Source organism: Misgurnus anguillicaudatus, chromosome 2, assembly GCF_027580225.2.
Source record: "Misgurnus anguillicaudatus chromosome 2, ASM2758022v2, whole genome shotgun sequence".
In the NCBI taxonomy this organism is placed as follows: Eukaryota; Metazoa; Chordata; class Actinopteri; order Cypriniformes; family Cobitidae; genus Misgurnus; species Misgurnus anguillicaudatus.
In genome coordinates, this window is record NC_073338.2 from 48130605 (window position 1) to 48147992 (window position 17388).

The 17388-nt window shown below is 35.5% G+C and overlaps 1 protein-coding gene and 1 long non-coding RNA gene across 2 annotated transcripts; both read right to left on the bottom strand.

The window, feature by feature from the left end:
• Nucleotides 1–4634: 4634 nt before the first annotated feature.
• On the bottom strand, nucleotides 4635–9994 carry LOC129419830 (uncharacterized). The gene is made up of 7 exons (XM_073858420.1): nucleotides 9809–9994; nucleotides 9569–9705; nucleotides 9348–9441; nucleotides 8707–9030; nucleotides 7293–7461; nucleotides 7078–7199; nucleotides 4635–6437 (listed from the first exon to the last, which is right to left on the bottom strand). Exons 1-7 carry the CDS (start codon nucleotides 9992–9994, stop codon nucleotides 6123–6125), a joined length of 1347 nt encoding a protein of 448 aa, XP_073714521.1. The 3' UTR covers nucleotides 4635–6122.
• Nucleotides 9995–12278: 2284 nt separating this feature from the next.
• On the bottom strand, nucleotides 12279–14296 carry LOC141349237 (uncharacterized). The gene is made up of 3 exons (XR_012371201.1): nucleotides 13863–14296; nucleotides 12763–12855; nucleotides 12279–12589 (listed from the first exon to the last, which is right to left on the bottom strand). It is a non-coding gene; the product is annotated as an uncharacterized lncRNA (long non-coding RNA).
• Nucleotides 14297–17388: the final 3092 nt, after the last annotated feature.

Genomic DNA, 17388 nt, shown 5'->3' on the forward strand with positions numbered 1-17388 from the left:
AAAATTAAGAAAACGGTGAGGCGATTTATTGTAGTCACCAATACATAAATATTTAGGCATTTACGAACACTTTTATACGACGCGACTTACTAAAATTAAGAAAACGTTGAGTCGATTCATCTTAATATTCATTTGTAGTCAATACATAAACATTTAGGCATTTACGAATGCTTTTATACGAAGCGACTTACTAAAATTAAGAAAACGGTGAGGCGATTCATTTTAAGATTCATTTGTAGTCACCAATACATAAATATTTAGGCATTTGCGAACACTTTTATATGAAGCAACTTACTAAAATTAAGAAAACGATGAGGCGATTCATTTCAAGATTCATTTTTGTAGTCACCAATACATAAATATTAAGCATTAACAAACACTTTTACAGTTACTACTGCCAATTAAACATTTAAACTGAGGTAAATTGGTAATATAAAACTAAATTTCATTCATGGAAAAATTCCGAAAGATTTAAAAAAGTTCACAGTTTGAAGGAATTTTCATCTTCAATTCTATCCATCATTTTTTTTCAGTATTTTTACATTTTATTTTTAATTAACTTATTGAACTTATTGTGGTTTGTAAAACTTATGTGTACCAAACCGTTGCTTGTAATGTGAATTCTTAAAAAAACACTTAAAGCGATTCGATCGAATCACTAAAAAGAACCGGTTGACACGGAAAGATTCATTCGCGGATCGTACACTACAGCCAGCCATCGAGCAGTGGATTGGGTTACTGTAAATCTACAATAAATAAGAGAGAGAGAGAGAGAGGGAGAGAGGGAGAGAGAGGGGGGGGTAAAGAAAAGAAAATGAACAGCGGTTCTCCTCAACTGAACACTGACTGTATTATTATTGCGCCTGTGAGGTGACATTAACTTGGCAGAACGTAAAAGCTGCTTTTAAGGTCGACTGCTTACATTTGCGTATGAAGATTATACAAGCAGATTAAAGCGGAATTAAAAAAAGAACGTGCAATTATATAGACGCACAGCATATATTTTAAACTCGATTAAAACAAGTCACTCGGAAGTAAAGTAACACTGCGCGGAATCTTCATAACACGGAACTTAATGTACAAACACTGCATCCTTAACGTCTCTCTTCACAAAGCGTTCTCCCGGATTGGCTAACAACATGAAAGCAAAGACCAATCGATTATCCGGCTGCCCACGTTGGGTCGTGACATAAACTTTGATCTGGACCAATAGCGAAGAAGACACGCGTGTAAATTGGTCACAAGGGCATTGTGGGTAATGGAGTCGTTTACCTTCTCAACCTCCGCATTTCAAAAGAAAAATACAGTAGTATATTAAATTATTTACGTCAGTAACCTGTAATAAAGTTCATATATGTTTTTATTATTACCTACTAAAATGTACTACAGTTTATCCAATACTATACTACAATTTATTACAGTTTACAATATTAGCCACATTAATGGGTGTCGCATGCAAATAAGTTAAGGTATAAAGTTAGTTAGACGGTCAAAATGTTTATTATTCATAATAATGCGGTCTGATTGGCCTTGCTCTTCACTAAGGTATAAATGGGAGGGAGAAATTAAAGGGGAAGAAAGGAGGAGGAGTGTCGCAGAAAAAAACAGTGATGGGTGGGTAGAGACAGAAAATGAGAGGCACTGACAGTACACACACACACACTCCCCCTGAAAAACAATTAATGAAATATCATGTCACAGTGTCCTGCCATAGGGCACATCTCCATCAAACAGAGGAAATGAAGAGAGAGAGAGAGAGAGAGAGAGAGACAGGAAGGAATAGAGAAAACAAGGCAGAGAGGGGGGGGGCAGGGAGGAAGAGAGAGAGAAGCAGAAAGAGGGAGTATGTGTTTGTATGTTTTGGATTGTAAGCAAGCAGTTGCGATAGAAAGAAATAATGAATAATAAAGCTGTTTTGTATATAACAAGACAGACAAAGGGAATGTGGATTACCTCCCTTACGAAAACTAACCATTGTGGTAAAAGTGTAGTAACCACTTTTTTGGTGTATTGATTACTATCAGCAAAACCATGGTTTTATTACACTAACCATGGTTTATCAAAACCATGGTTGTCAAAACCATGGTTATTTTGCAGTTACTATGATTTTACTAAAGTAACCATGGTTTTGTGGTTTTAACTGCACTAAAAAAAAATGATTCATTCAATTTACTTATTTTGAAATCAATTTATTTAAGCTACATTTAAAAAATAGAAAAATAAAAAACTTCAAATGTAGCTTAAATAAATTGATTGCAACCACTTATCTTAAAAAACTGAGTACATTGAATGATTAATTTCAGTAAAACCATGGTTAATTTTGGTAAGGGGTGATTCACTCAACATATCATGAAATCTGGACACACAAACACACATGCAAGTTATTATTAAAGCTGCAAAGATTTAAGAGAAAAGAAACATTGAAGCAGTCTTAGACATTTTAAAGGTGCCATGGCACAAGACTTTTTTAAGATGTCAAATAAATCTTTGGTGTCCCCAGAGCACATATGTGAAGTTTTAGCTCAAAATACCATATCGTCGCTGTCCGATGAAAAGCACGTATGTCCATTTTGCAGATTCGACAGATTGAATGTTCAGGTTCATTTCCGTATACAGTATGCGTCACATACCTAAATGGCCAATGAAAAGTTGTGAAATAATGTCATCTGATTTTCACGTATATCCATTTGGTGTCAAATCTGTCAATCACGCCGCGTATCTCCCGCCTGTGAAGCATCTCGCCGGTCTCGTAAATTTTCATCGAAGCTCAGCACTGGATAGCCGAATAAACAAAGCCTGGTGACACAATGACTTTACTCCATTGAGGTAAACGTTCCCCCTGACGCCAGACGTACTTCTAGGAGTGACTAAATTACGGTAGGACTGTGCAAACAACACAGCAAATTTTAAAGTGTTAAAATCACACTGGGAGTGTGAAAATTAACACTTTTCCAGAGTTTATATGAGTCCACACTAAATCGAGTCAAATTTACACTTTAAAAAGTGTTAATTTTTTAACACTCACAAAATGTTAAAAATAACACTATGAGTGTTCACAGTTAACACCTTTGATGAGTTTCATTTACACCAAGTGAGTGCTACAACCACACTAGTTGTGTCAAAAGTTTAACACTACAGGAGTTCTTTTTAAACTAATTTAGTGTTCACATAACACCAAGGGAGTTTTTTTTAAACTAATTTAGTGTTCACATAACACCAAGGGAGTTATTTTTTAAACGAATGTAGTGTTCACATAACACCAAGGGAGTTTTTTTTAAACTAATGTAGTGTTCACATAACACCAAGGGAGTTTTTTTTTAAACTAATGTAGTGTTCACATAACACCAAGGGAGTTTTTTTTAACCAATGTAGTGTTCACATAACACCAAGGGAGTTTTTTTTAACTAATGTAGTGTTCACATAACACCAAGGGAGTTTTTTTTAAAAATAATTTAGTGTTCACATAACACTAAGAGCGTTATTTTTTAAAACTAATGTAGTGTTCACATAACACCAGGGGAGTTTTTTAAAACTAATGTAGTGTTCATACATCCCCATATTAAGGTATTTAAATGCAATCTACACTTGGTTCAACTAAATACATTAAATTAAAGAACAGCCAACACAATGTATCAGTTTGAAATTTATATTTTAGCTCAAACTAACATCTCAAACTAACATACATGAGGGAACAACATATTCACCATCTGACCCATATGGACTCTGTAGATCAAAAGGCCTGAAGAACTTTAAATTGCTGGCTTTGACAAGTTCATTCAACTCACAGTACCTCTGAACTTTAAATGCATGGCGATGCTCCAAGAAATGCTCTGTTACAAGTTTGTTAACAATAAAATACACAGTGTCATTGATTAAAAGTATTCTCTGAATCTGACTGAAAATGGGGATTTCATTCTCAATTTCATTACACACAATCAGGTCTTGTCTATATTCTGTCCCATCTAATTTAACCCAGTTCATGGACCGCATAACTGACTGTGCAGGATTTTGTAGCATTTCTGCCATCTTTTCACCATTGTCAATATCATCCCAACAGAATGTTTTCATAGGCCCACACTCAATTTGTGTCATTGGTGTTGTTTCCCAAAGATAGCCTATTGACATCTGATGTCTTCGTGCCAGAGATTTGGTAATGTTTTTGAAATTTTTGAGTGTATTCTTAAAAACTTTATGCTTGGCCTCGAATCTCATGCTCCACATGTGTACTAATGGACCAATTTTTCGAATGCATGCTGGATAGTGGACCATAAAATGGTGTTTGGGCAGTAGATTCTTATGTGGATACAACTCTTTAAACAATTCATGGTGCTCAATAATTAAGTACTTCAGGAGAACAGTCATGCCTTCTGAGATACAAGGGGAAAAGACTAAATCTAGAATTTGAAGTAAGAGTAGGAGCAAATGCCAATTCTTATCTCCAAGGGGTACAATATCACCAAACAGTAATGGAATGTTTTTGACAAGACAGAGTGCCTGAATAGAATTGAGACCTATGTTATTTCCACTGTGCTCCAAATTTACCCTTGTAGGACGAATCTTTCTCTCTAAATATCCATAATCATATGAATATATTCTAGAGAGCAACTCACACTGTGTAACAAACTTGTCAGAAAGATATTCAAACAGTAGTTTCATTTCAAATTGAACAACTCCTTCCAGGAGATCATGCATTACATCTAGAGAGTAGTTGTGGCACACATGAAAATATTGCAGACTATTGAGTGTTGAGTTTCTTTTAAGTCCATGTGTTGACTTGAGTTGAGGGTCAGATTCCAATTCACTGCAATGCTGTCCAAAAACTGTACGATCACGCAAAATAACTCTAACATCGTCCTCATCGTAAAAGAACTGAGTATCTGCTTTTTGAGTCAAACATAGACGGCAGAAGTAATTCCCACTGAACGATTCTGTGAACCCAAGGATGGAATGCATTCCCAAGTTGTCTCCAACTACTTGACATATGGTTCCAAAAACTTTACTTGTGGATATGGGTAGTTCAATCCCATCCGTTTCTAGAGTCTTTATATCATGAATCAATGGTTCCAAGATGGGGTCAAAGCCATACTTTTTTAAGTCTTGAGCATGAAACAGTGCTATTAAGTGAATATTCATCAGCCTTGAATTTAATTTTGGAGGTAGATTTCTCAGTACAAAATAAAGAGCACCAATCTTGTGTACCCCACGTTTAGAGCCAAGAGGGTTCGCCGTTTCAAATTCATCAAAGTATACTTGGATCTGTAAAGCACTGGGATCTTTGGAGAATAATGGATGATTCTTGAAGAAACTTCCATCACAGAAGTCCTCAAAATGTGATTTCTGCCTTTCTTTAACTGTAGTTAGCAGTCTACATACTTCTTCATTTTGACACATAAATTTTAATGTTTCCAAAACTGGAACATAAACAAATGTATCTTTTACTGGGACCTGATCATAACCTCCTGTTTTTTTGTTTCTCCTGGTGTCGTACCTCATACCAAGCATAATTTCAACTGGTTCAACTACACCCCATTTGTCCATGAAATATTTAGATCTTTTAGTTTCTGTGTTAAACAAGGAAAAGGGACTGTCAAAATGTCCTAAACAATCTTCGACTGCTGATCTGGCAGGATTATTGTGGGGAATGACAGACATTACATCTTGGTGAATTTGGTTATGCAGTTCTGTGGTGAGTTCCTCAAGCTCTGAAACAACTGATGATACCAAGCTATTGGCCACTCCACTGCACTGTAATTTGGCCACAACAGAAGCACATATATCTGCAGTATTTCTCCTGAAATTGGATACATTTTCCTCAGAGTCTATGAGAGCAACTTGGGAATGACCTTCTTCAATAAACAACGAACCTGAATGATTAAGATCAACATTTTGAGCTGGCTGTTCACCATGCTGTAAATGTGCTGGACTGAAATCAGCAACATGAACACTGTTCAAATGTCTTCGAAAACCGGAATACGTACAAAACTGTCGACTACAGCCACCTTGTGCACATAACAGCTTAAACTTTAAAGAAGGATAAAAACTGTGGGTGACTCTCAAGTGAGATATCAAAGTGTGGCTACTTGAATGCAAACTTTGACAACAAAAACACCTTAACATTTAACTTAGTTTAAAAGCTTTGCACGTAACTCCTTTACTCGGGGAGACTCACTAGAAAGTCCAACATCGATGTTGTAGATTGTAGTCTGCAGAAAGGTAAAAATGTTGACAAGGGCTTCCTCGTATGACAGGTTGCAAACGTAGTGGACTTTGAAGAGTTCATCTATAGCACTCAAGGAGCTGCTTCCAGCACAGGGGATGAGATGTTTGTCCACAACCACATAGAAGTTGTCGATTCTGCTCTTAATCCTTCCTAATCCAAGGAGGTATGGCTGGTGGCTCTGCCTGCCACTGAGATGGTCTTCAATACTGGTGCAGGACTGAAAAAGCAACCCCAACAATAAAAATCAGATTTAACAAACTAAAAAAAAACACATTAAAGTGTGTAATGATGAATGCAGGCAACCTTGTGCTGAACCAAATCATAAATAAGAAATGACTAATCTCAAATTCAATGTGACCCTGTATGTAAATCCAGGCCAAAGTCTCAATCTAATTATGAGATTAGGACCTTTAAAGTTTGATTTCAGTCATTGATTTTTCATTAATTTTAATCTTTGACATGATCCTAGTCAATATAAAAGAAATGTTATATTTTCACAAACTGTTCTATACAATATATAAAAAATTTATTTGGACAACAGTAACTCACAAACAAATGACTTTAGCTGGGTTTTTACAGACTGAGTCACATATGTGCAGAATAAAACCAGTTAATCACCAAATATTTCACCCCCCAAATAAACGTGATGATACACCCTCAGGCCATTCAAAATATAAGTGACTTACGTTCTTTATCAGAACAAATGATGAATTTAACAAGGAAATCCCAGCTCTGCAAGTCAATACAATGCCCAAAAACATATTTTGACAGTGTCACATTATGGTATCGAAAACCATAGTTCTATTAGTAGAAACAAACACATTCACAAAGATTTGCAACAGTATTATGAGTTTTACCTTGTGGAAATGCACAAGTCTATCAACAGCCTCTGTTGCACTGATCTTGGTCTTCTTCCTTCCCGAAGAAGGTGGCAGGAGATGCAATAGTAGCAGGATGGATGACATGTCACTGTCCCAATCTAAACAAGTGGATATTATGTGTTTAGTTCTCACAAAAACACAGAAAATCAGGGCAAATCTGAAGCTATAACATCCTCAAAAATGATGCTAACCATTTTCAGATCCTTCTCCCACTGCTGCATTGAGAAGACATTGAATTTCTGCTGTCGAAGTAAGAGACCTGGCTTCATTGATGATCTTGTGCTTGAATGCTGTCTCCCACCTCTCAAGCAACTTGTTGGATGTTTCAGCATTGAACAGAAGAGCAAAGTCCTGATTTATCTAATATTGAAGCATATTTCAAGACAAATATGAGAAAAGCAGGACTCAAAATGGATTGTGTGTGCATGTGATAATTTTGATAGACTATGAAATAAAAACCAAGAAAAATATCCAAAAGATGTTTGATATTGTTTGAGACAATAATTATGAGGCCAATTACCCAAGTGAAAAAATTACACTATCTACTTGAATTGCTCTATTTTCACATACTAATTTTGTACTTAATATACTTAATTCTTCTTTAGTACTTAGGATAATTTTAAGAACATCTAAGGGCTCAGTCACACCAAAAGCGTTTATGGCAGTTGCAGGCGCCTTTTTTGAATGATATTCTATGGGCAGGGCGCGTTTGCGCGCTGTTTATGCGCGCCGAGCGCCTTGCGGTTTTCTGCCGCCTGCCGGGCACGCGTTTTTGAAGGAGCGCTGAGAGCGGAGGAGCGCCTGACGTCATTCGCGTCTTCCATTGTCCAATCGAATGAGGGGAGAGGCGGGCCTTACGTTGTGGTGAGGGAAGTTTACAGTTGCTTTGAAGAACCGGACTCCACTCGCTCACTCTCTCCTGCGTGTTTGTGCTCCTCTCATCCTCAAACAAGGTCAGAGCAAGCGTCATCTTTTTAAAGTTTCTGCTAATACGACAGTTAACAGCAAAAGAGCGCTCACGCTTCAATATTTGATTGACAAGACAGCTGACTCGGTGGTTGCTTAGCAATATGAAAAGCCGCGCTGCACTGCTCTTTTTTAAAAAAGGCAGTGCGTCGCGCCTTGCGTTTGCAAGCGTTTAAAGCGCTTTTGGTGTGACTGAGCCCTAAGTGTACTTATCTGTGCTATTTTGAGATGACATTAAAATTAACTAAAATGTATGAAAAATATTTAGGTACCACTTGTAGTAAATTTAAACCCATCTTTATATGCAGAGATTGCATGTTAAAATCACATTTTAGTTCATGTTTATCGTGTCTCAAAATAGCACACTTAGATGCTACCTTAAGTACTAAATAATTTTTAGTGTATTATGTACAAATTAATGTGCGAAAATAGAGCACTTTAAGTGCATTATGACATGTACTACTTTTTCACCTGGGTACTACTCTCTGTATGACTGTCTGTACGCCATGCAAGAGCAAAAATGCTAAATCTACAACGGGGGCTTTGAGGTAAAAATGAACAAAAATGAACAAAAAGCCAGCATATCTAACATATACACTTAAAACCTTAATCTTCGTAGAGAAGGAGTGCTATATTTACCAATCCTTTCACATCCAAAAATCTTGGAAAGATCTTTAGTATGTCAGCTGATCTTTCGGGGTTGTGTACGAGTTCTTGTCTATGCTTAAAAGTCTCCTTCATCTTTTGCATAACTTCAACTTCATCAGCTGTGTGGACAAGGAAAGAAATTGCTTCCCTGCATGCATCTCCCTCAAGTTGCTGACCATCATCTATCCTTCTTCGGCGACTTGGCCCTGCGATTTCAGAGACTTCTAAGCAACGACGTTTTGGATTCTTTCTTGACAAAGTTTTAAGACGCCAGGAAATAAACCCTGTTCCCTTTTCTGGATCATAGAAATGTTCCTGTCAGAAAGACAAAAGAAAATTATTTGGTAAGACCAGAAGTCAGTTTCATTTTATAAACTGGTACTGCATCATAACATAGAAAACTAACAACTAAAACACAAACCTCTTTAACAAAAAACTGGCACTGAAGTCATCATACATACACATGTTTAAATAGGCAGAGACTAGTAGCAATATAGTCAGAAATATGCTAATTAGCATGTCCAAAATCAATTTTGAATCTAATTGGGACCTTAGGAATCGACTCAGAATTAATTTATGAGGGTCTAAACCATTCCCAAACCTAGTTGGCAACTACATGAACACTTTCTTACATAGCCTTTTGTTGAAAATGGGTCTCTCAGGGCAGGAAAAAGAGAAACAATGCCCAGGGCATAAGTCTCACGCTGTTGGCGGGTGGGGATCCTTCTGTAAAGTTTATAAAAAAGTGAGGTCATTGTTGCAGCTAAATTTAAACTCTAAATTCTATATGCAAATTGACAAAGCTTGTATGGCAGCTATTTGTATTTATTGCATATGCACACAGAAATTTTACCCATGAATCTCCGTCATGTGACTAACAACAATATTAACAAGTTGCCGTCTGGTGCTGTGCTTTAAAGTTTTGGTTGCCTGGTATTCTTCAAGCACTTCCTCACCACCAGATTGTTTTTCCAGGGCATCTTGGACAATCTGATTAAGTATAATGACAATAAAGGTGAATTGTTAAGACAAGTAAAATTATGAAAAGTAATTTTTATGAACAAAATAACAATGATAAAGATTTTATAAATACCCTTTTTGCCTTTTCAACATTTAAGGTTTCTCTACTGCTGCTGGCATTTGCTGCCTGATTGTGCACTGCTTGGTCCGTGTCATCATGGTCAGTTGAAGAGAGTGAAAGGGTATCAGTAGACGTGCTGGGAGTTGAGGATCTTATGGGTGTAAACTCTGAGAGAAACAAAAGCACAACAATGTTCATGTTTTCTGTCAATGCTTTACTTTGAACAGTGCGACAAAGAGTTTAATGGTGTTCTTTTTGCTGAATTTTGCAGGGCCCTCCATCACAAAGTACAGCAACAAAACCAATAGTAATCATAATAATGCCCCAACAGTGTAATATTGTGTGACCAATTAACACTGTGTTATAGCTTTCTTAACCTGTTAACCTTTTTCTGTTTTTTGAACCCCCCACAAAAAAATGTCATAGCCAAACTAAAATAGATACAGTTATGAAGTCTTTGCACTAGAAGCATAAGTTTGATCTCATTTGAAAGCAGACACTTGGAAGTTTATTAGGAGGTGAACATTAGTTACTGTCATAATGAAAAAAGTTGTTATGGAGAGCTTAAATTATACTTTATTAACTCCACCAAACATATATGAAATATTGTTATGGAAATCTAAATGAAACTGGCCTTGGAGCAATCTAGAAATGCACTACAGATAAAGCCACAGGTCTGACCATGTTCTGTTTTAAATCTGAAGATGATACCTCTAAAACTCTGAATTTTATTAAATGTTTTTTAGACCCATGTCATGTACATTTATTTAAAGGAAAACAGCAAAAATGCTAAGCTAATGTTTGTTTATTTATATCTCACAACATCCTTTAAGTTTATTGTCTAATTGTTCCGTGTTTTAAGACTCATTAAATAAGCATCCAGATGAGTCATTAACAACTTTTAATCCGGGATATGGGTTTATTTTATTATTATTATGAATAATTACTCATACATTCTATTTAGTGTTTTATTTCCTCCTTTCGTCTCAATTCACTTTCTTTTTATTAAATTCCTTTCTTACAAAAAGAAACTTACCTTAAAGAAGCTTTACCAGTCGAAATTATTCCTAGAAACATATATATCATATCTCCAGACAGCAGATGTTTACAGAACAGCTAGTACTTTAGCTTAGCATACCATCAAAACACGACAAATAAAGGGATTTATAATAAAGCTCACTTTATAACATCAAAAGTCGAGTGCTTAAACAATCATGCATGATCTGATGTGGCTTTGGATCATAAAATAAGACCGAAAATAAACAGTTTTATGCTTTTTTATGCTATTAGCTTTGCTCGATTAGCATAGCATTATAACATACAGTACTGTTATGAAAATACCAGATATAGCGTTAAAAAATACAGATAAATAATATATAATCTTAATCGTGTTTATTGTCTCCATGGTTTTAAAACATCAAAACATCTTTATTTGCCTGTTATTATAAAAACAGCAATCGATCGTTGCACGTCACTGTTCAAGTACACATCTGACTGACAGCTGATCTCTGACATCTTATTCTATGAGAGTCCCATATTGACACTTTCTAACTCTAGCGCCCTCCGGCTTCATGTATGAATGAAACAAACTGAGTGTGAATGACTGTAGCAGAGACTCCAGCTGCTCATATCGCCGTGTTTGGAATAAAAATGGATGAAATATTACCGCCCCTGCAGAAATTTAAAGCGTAACTAAACCCCTGGTCAAAGTCTGACTCCACCCACTGGCAATATTTGAAAAATGCTAGAAAAGTGGGCAGATCCCAACGGAGATAGAGGGGACGAACTAAGCTCGTACCAAGTGTGTGGTGAGATCGTAACAAGGGCGTGGTGAGCTTGAACCTGCTTACGTCACGAGTCATTTTTTGGACCCAACATCCAATAGGAAAATTCAACTGCAGTAGCCACCGTTCAACCTGAAGAGGGCAGCACTTAGACGTTTTTACACCATATATTGCAGTATTGAAACACTTTATATCTTAATGTCAAAAAACTTACTAAAATCAATGAACAGCACTAATAAAGGATCATTCTTACAGATCATTAACTAAAAAAAGTTGGTTTAGGGTTTAGTTACTCTTTAAAGTAAACAAATAAAATTAAACTAATATTTATCCAAATATGCATACTTTGAATTAAAAGCCCTGATGGATGTTGTTTTATCAAGTGCTTTTATGACGATCACGGAGGAGTATTTTTATCAATGAGCGCGGCTGAGATCATTTCAAATTAAAGGCATGTATCGTTTTTTATTTTCATATCTCCTGACAAAAATGAAGAAATTACTGTCACTGTAGGATTTTCAGAATAAAATAAAGGTCAAAAACTAAATCTTTAGTCTTATCACTTTTGAATGATGTATAGTTGTTTTATGTAAGTACATTTAAACTAACAGTAATTGAAATTATGTAAATAAAGAGCTTCACTGCGCTGGCATCCTAGTGCAGGCTAACAGGATGAATTGCTTGTTATATTGCTAATTTGTGCCTTAAACATAAGGCACTTCAAATAAGAGCATTTGCCAAATTAATAAAAATAAATGTGTTTCTCTGTTACAAACACATTTTGCTTTATCACAATGTTAAATTACAATGAAGCCTTAGAAAGTCTGAAGTGTTGCTTTATATTTACCTCCAAGTATGTTAGGAAGAGTTTCTTCTGGAGGCCTTACAGTAAAACATATATCTGGACTGGCTTGAATCAATTCTTGGAAGATGTCCTCCTCCACATTGGTGTCAGTGTCGTCAAAGACTTGAAGAGATGTCGTTCTTGTAAATCCAAATTTGTTTTTAACTGAAAAATACAATAACAATCATTTTAATTTATTTTCATATTTAAGTCAAACATTTAAGGCAAATAGCACATTTGAAACCTAAAGATAAGACCTGTAGACTTCTGATATCATCAATCATTCAAATGCCTCAATAGCTGATATGACTGTTTTAAATAAGCACATCTAAACCTACCTTCAGTAAGAAAATCCTGGAATGTAAAATCGTCAAGCAATTTTACCCATTTCTTCACACCTTTACACTGAACTTTAACCAGCATGACGAAGGCTGTTGGAAAAAATAAGTAACATTAGAAAGTCTCGTGCTGTTAAAATCTACAGAAAGCAGTGGCTACAATTATATCAGTCATTGTCATTAACTTTGACTAATAGCTTAGTAAATGTCAATGTAATTACAAATATTACATTTAAGTAAATCTAAAGCAACTTAATTCTCGTGTTAATGCGGTGCAAACCTGCAGATCTTACCACGTGCACGTGAGGCACACGCCATGTGAGCGAACGTAAAAGGTGATGTGAAGTGATGTGCAGACCGTGCGGCGCGTGATATCACAGTACCGCGAGAGTGTATCTCTCTCGCGGCGCTTTGATGTCATGCGCCGAACGGTCTGCGCACCATAACTAGTCAGGATATATAAAGTTAAACAAAACGCTTTTCACAGCAGATTCTTGCTGGGTTAATAAGACAAACCTAACGAATACCTAAAGTATGTTGGTTTTAGTCGAGAGCAGTATAACGACCAGGTCAATCCACTAAAAAACACACTTTACATTCGGCTGAACCCCCTTAATGTACTAACATTACTGATATAGATATAGCGTATATATAGCGTAACGTTATAGCACATACTATCAGTTGTTTTCTTTTGTACGTAACACAGTTAACTTAATCCAGCAATCTTACCTCGCAGTTTATGTCTCGTCTGTACGCTGTCTTTGGCAGCGGAGGATCGGATTGTAGGCACCAATCAAAATATCAAATAGCCTACGTATTGATCAGTGGCCACAGCCAAATTACATTAATAATCGACCCAAAAATAATCGTGTGTCGCCAGCTTTATCTGATATTTTCCCTGCACCGAGTATGAGTGTTACCGCGAAATGTTTCAGCTCCACGTGACCATAGTTAATGACCCGCGCTGTTAAAGTATACATTTAAAACGGGAAAATTGGGCGTTTAATTAAACTGTTGTCGCTAATTTAAACAGTCATATATTTTTGGTGGTGGAAGCAATACACGATTGTACTAAAAGTAGTCAATTTTGTTACCCTTACCTTAATTTGCCAGAGCTATCCACACACACACACAGCTTCCCTCGGTTCCTGTCGTTATTTGACGTGTTACCTAAAAGAAAATTATTTTAGTACTCTTAAAATGTATTTAAGCTTATAAATATTATTTTAAAAAATGACTAGAAATGTACTAGGACAAATCAAAAAGTTGATGGAATAAAGTAATTATACCTGTTAGAACACTGCTGTCTCCATGTGCTTGTCCGCCATTGATCAAAAAGGAAGTACGTGCGAAGACCGGAAATTGAATATACTCTCTACTAGTGTGGTTTAAGGTCAACTCGTGGTAATTACACTAACTCTGACCATCGATTTACACTGCAAGTGTTTAAGTCGTTTAAATTAACACCAGAATCAACACTTTTTAACTCTGGTAAATTAACACCGGAAAAACAACTCCAAACAACACTGTATATTTTGCTGTGAAAGTATCTGTCTAGGTGTTATTTACACCGGGAAGGCTGGGAACATCCCACCACTTTTTGAAAGCATTTGGTTAAAATGTTCTGAAAAATCAAGCGATGCTTAAGACTGTTTTTTTGGTCAGGGTCACATATGTTGCGTTGTATGCTTATGGTGTGTTTTCTTTTAAATTTGTAATGAAATTCATTGTAATCATTGACTAAACGCGCTGCTGTTTTCTACGGTATGGTGCTGTGGCACTGTTCGGTTAAGCTGGTGTTGCAGGGACTGGTGCATGTGTGCAGTCGACATTAAGGGTTTTATGCTGAGTATTTTCTTGTTGTTGACTGGCCAACGCTACTGTATGCCCATTTTTGATGCGCCGTTATTCAATATTTTTTCCGTCCTGCTGTAATGTTTTTTATTAGGAATGCACCGATATGGACATTTTGGCCGATACCGATAACCGATAACTCTTTATATTTGGGGGCCGATAACCGATATATATATATATATATATATATATATATATATATATATATATATATATATATATATATATATATATATATATAGGCCGATTTCATTTATCGACCTAAATTTGCTATCAGACCGATAACCGATAATATTAAAAATAAGCAGTTATCGGCTGATAACGATATGTTGGCCGATATATCGTGCATCCCTATTTTTATCTGATCTTTTCCCACCAATTTTCAACACCAACTGACGCCCCTGCTGTCTAGCATTACCATGTCAGTGTATTGATTCATTGTCCCTTCATAGCTTGCAAGAGACATTTAATAAATGTATAATAAATATTAAATAAACTAAGTGTATTTAATAAACTAAGACGTAGGCTATTTAATAAACTGAGTGTATTCATCTGTCAATATGAAACGCGACTTGGCCATTCTAATTAATGATCGGAAAGAACGCACATCGACCATCGTTACTATAAAATATGCACGTATTTCCATTTAAACTCAATTTTGGTCAAATGTGGGTTATATCATTACACTGGCAAGAATATGGTTAAATGTAAGGTTGCCATACCAAGTATGACAACGCTACATTCAACTGCTTTTGATTTATTGTGGTTTTTTTACTTCCTGAAAAGTAACCGTTTTGGACATACGTGAGTTTCATCGGGCAGCGACGATATAAAACATTTATTATAGCATGTTAAAATTGCCACTTTGTAGGTGTGTGCAAAAATGTGCCATTTTGGGTGTGTCCTTTAAAATGCAAATGAGCTGAAGAAATTCAAACACTGATCACAATGATGATGGTTTGTTGCAATTAAAACTCAATTGTGCTTTTCTCTGCACTAAATGGCAGTGCTGTGGTTGGATAGTGCAGATTAAGGGGTGGTATTATTATAATAAGAGCTCCTTATGACATCATTAGGAGAACCACATTTTAACAACCTATTTTTTCATGTGCTTGTAGATAATGGTTTACCAGAACTAAGTTATTGGGTTGATCTTTTTCACATTTTGTAGGTTGATAGAATCACTGGGGACCCAATCACATTTAAACATGGAAAAAGTCAGATTTTCATGCCATGCCAAACTATATATCTTTGGAAAGCTCTTAAGAGTGTTGTTTTCATATTCCATCACAATTTTGGGAAAGAAATGATGTAGTAAGAGTCTATTTTTAAAAGGTCAAAGGCCAACATGAAGCCCAATTTGTTTTTACATATTTCTAACACTTTCAAGGTCATCTGATGATAGAAATAATGTAGTAACAGTTTTTTGTTACATGATCCCCCCATAGGAATGCATATTAATTTTATATATTCATAACACTATATCATGGTATAAATCTACAGAAATGTTGACAAACTATATAGAAGCTCTAAGAATGTAGTTTTCATATTTCATCACAATTTTAGGAAAGAAATGACGTTTAAATGTTTTAGCAGTTATAATAATGCAGTGACAGTAATTTATTAATTTGTGACAAGAGAATTCAGCAAACTACTGACACCTAGTGGCCGTTGTTGGTAAAACCACTAAAAGTGTGACACAAACCTCATTTTTTTGTGATTTTAACTTGAAATTTGGATGCCAACTACTTGAGACTTATAGCCTTTTTTCATTTTTATAATTTTCATTTATAACATTTTCATTTTTATAATTTTATTTATCAAATTAACATGTTATTGCATTATTTTAATTATTAAAATTAATTTAAACTGCTATAACAATTTTTCTGTTAAATATTTTCACCTCCAGAAACATCAGTAAAAACCTTGTCTTCTTTAAAACAAGACCACTCAAAAGGGTGGGGTGACAGGCAAGTGGTTAAAGGCATGTTTAAATTGTATCTCAAAGTTACTTTTTAACCTTTCCTTTATAATAAATGAATAACAAGAGGCCAAAAACATTAGCAATTTTGACCCAAAATTAATCACAACAAAGTACAAAAGCACACAGTAACCCCAGTAAAGCTTTTACCAATTAAATAAAAATAAAAAGAAAATCAAAATTGACAGGTTTTTAAAGCAAAGTTACACTTCATATATTTTTTTTAATCGAATATAATTTATAAAATGTTAAAACGTGCACGATGTAATATACAAAAACAATATATCCTCGTAATAGTAGTGCCTTCATGTGCTAACACAGGACTAATGAAATTTACAGGTTAATGGCGTGTGTGTTTAAAGCAATGAGCCATCACCGTGTTGTCATGTCTGATGAATGAAGCTGATGTGAGATAAAATGAAATACAATGATGGCATGTAATTCCAGTTCATTTCAGACAGATTGCTCATCACACATACACACACAGCTATATTAACATAAAAATGATTTCTGCATTATAAAAATTTTGGCTATTAAACATATAAGGTAATGATTTCAATTATATGTTCAGTATTATAAGATGGTGTATCAACATTATTTCATTTTAATGGTGCAAAGTATGTATTTTACAATCACTGTAAGGCAACAGCATCACCTGCTGGTCAAAGGAAAAACTGTTTTCTGTTTTTAAAGAGAAAGCCAAACATTTTCATTCTGTCATGTCCTCACCCCTATGCTGTTTTAAATGCCTACGGTGTCCTTCTTCTATAAAAACATGAATAGACATGTTT

Coding starts and splice junctions, on each gene's coding strand:
- LOC129419830 (XM_073858420.1), bottom strand. CDS start 9,994: ATGAACATTGTTGTGCTTTTGTTTCTCTCAGAGTTTACACCCATAAGA. Junction 9,706..9,808: donor ATGTTGAAAAGGCAAAAAGG/GTATTTATAAAA, acceptor ATACTTAATCAG/ATTGTCCAAGATGCCCTGGA. Junction 9,442..9,568: donor CACATGACGGAGATTCATGG/GTAAAATTTCTG, acceptor TAAACTTTACAG/AAGGATCCCCACCCGCCAAC.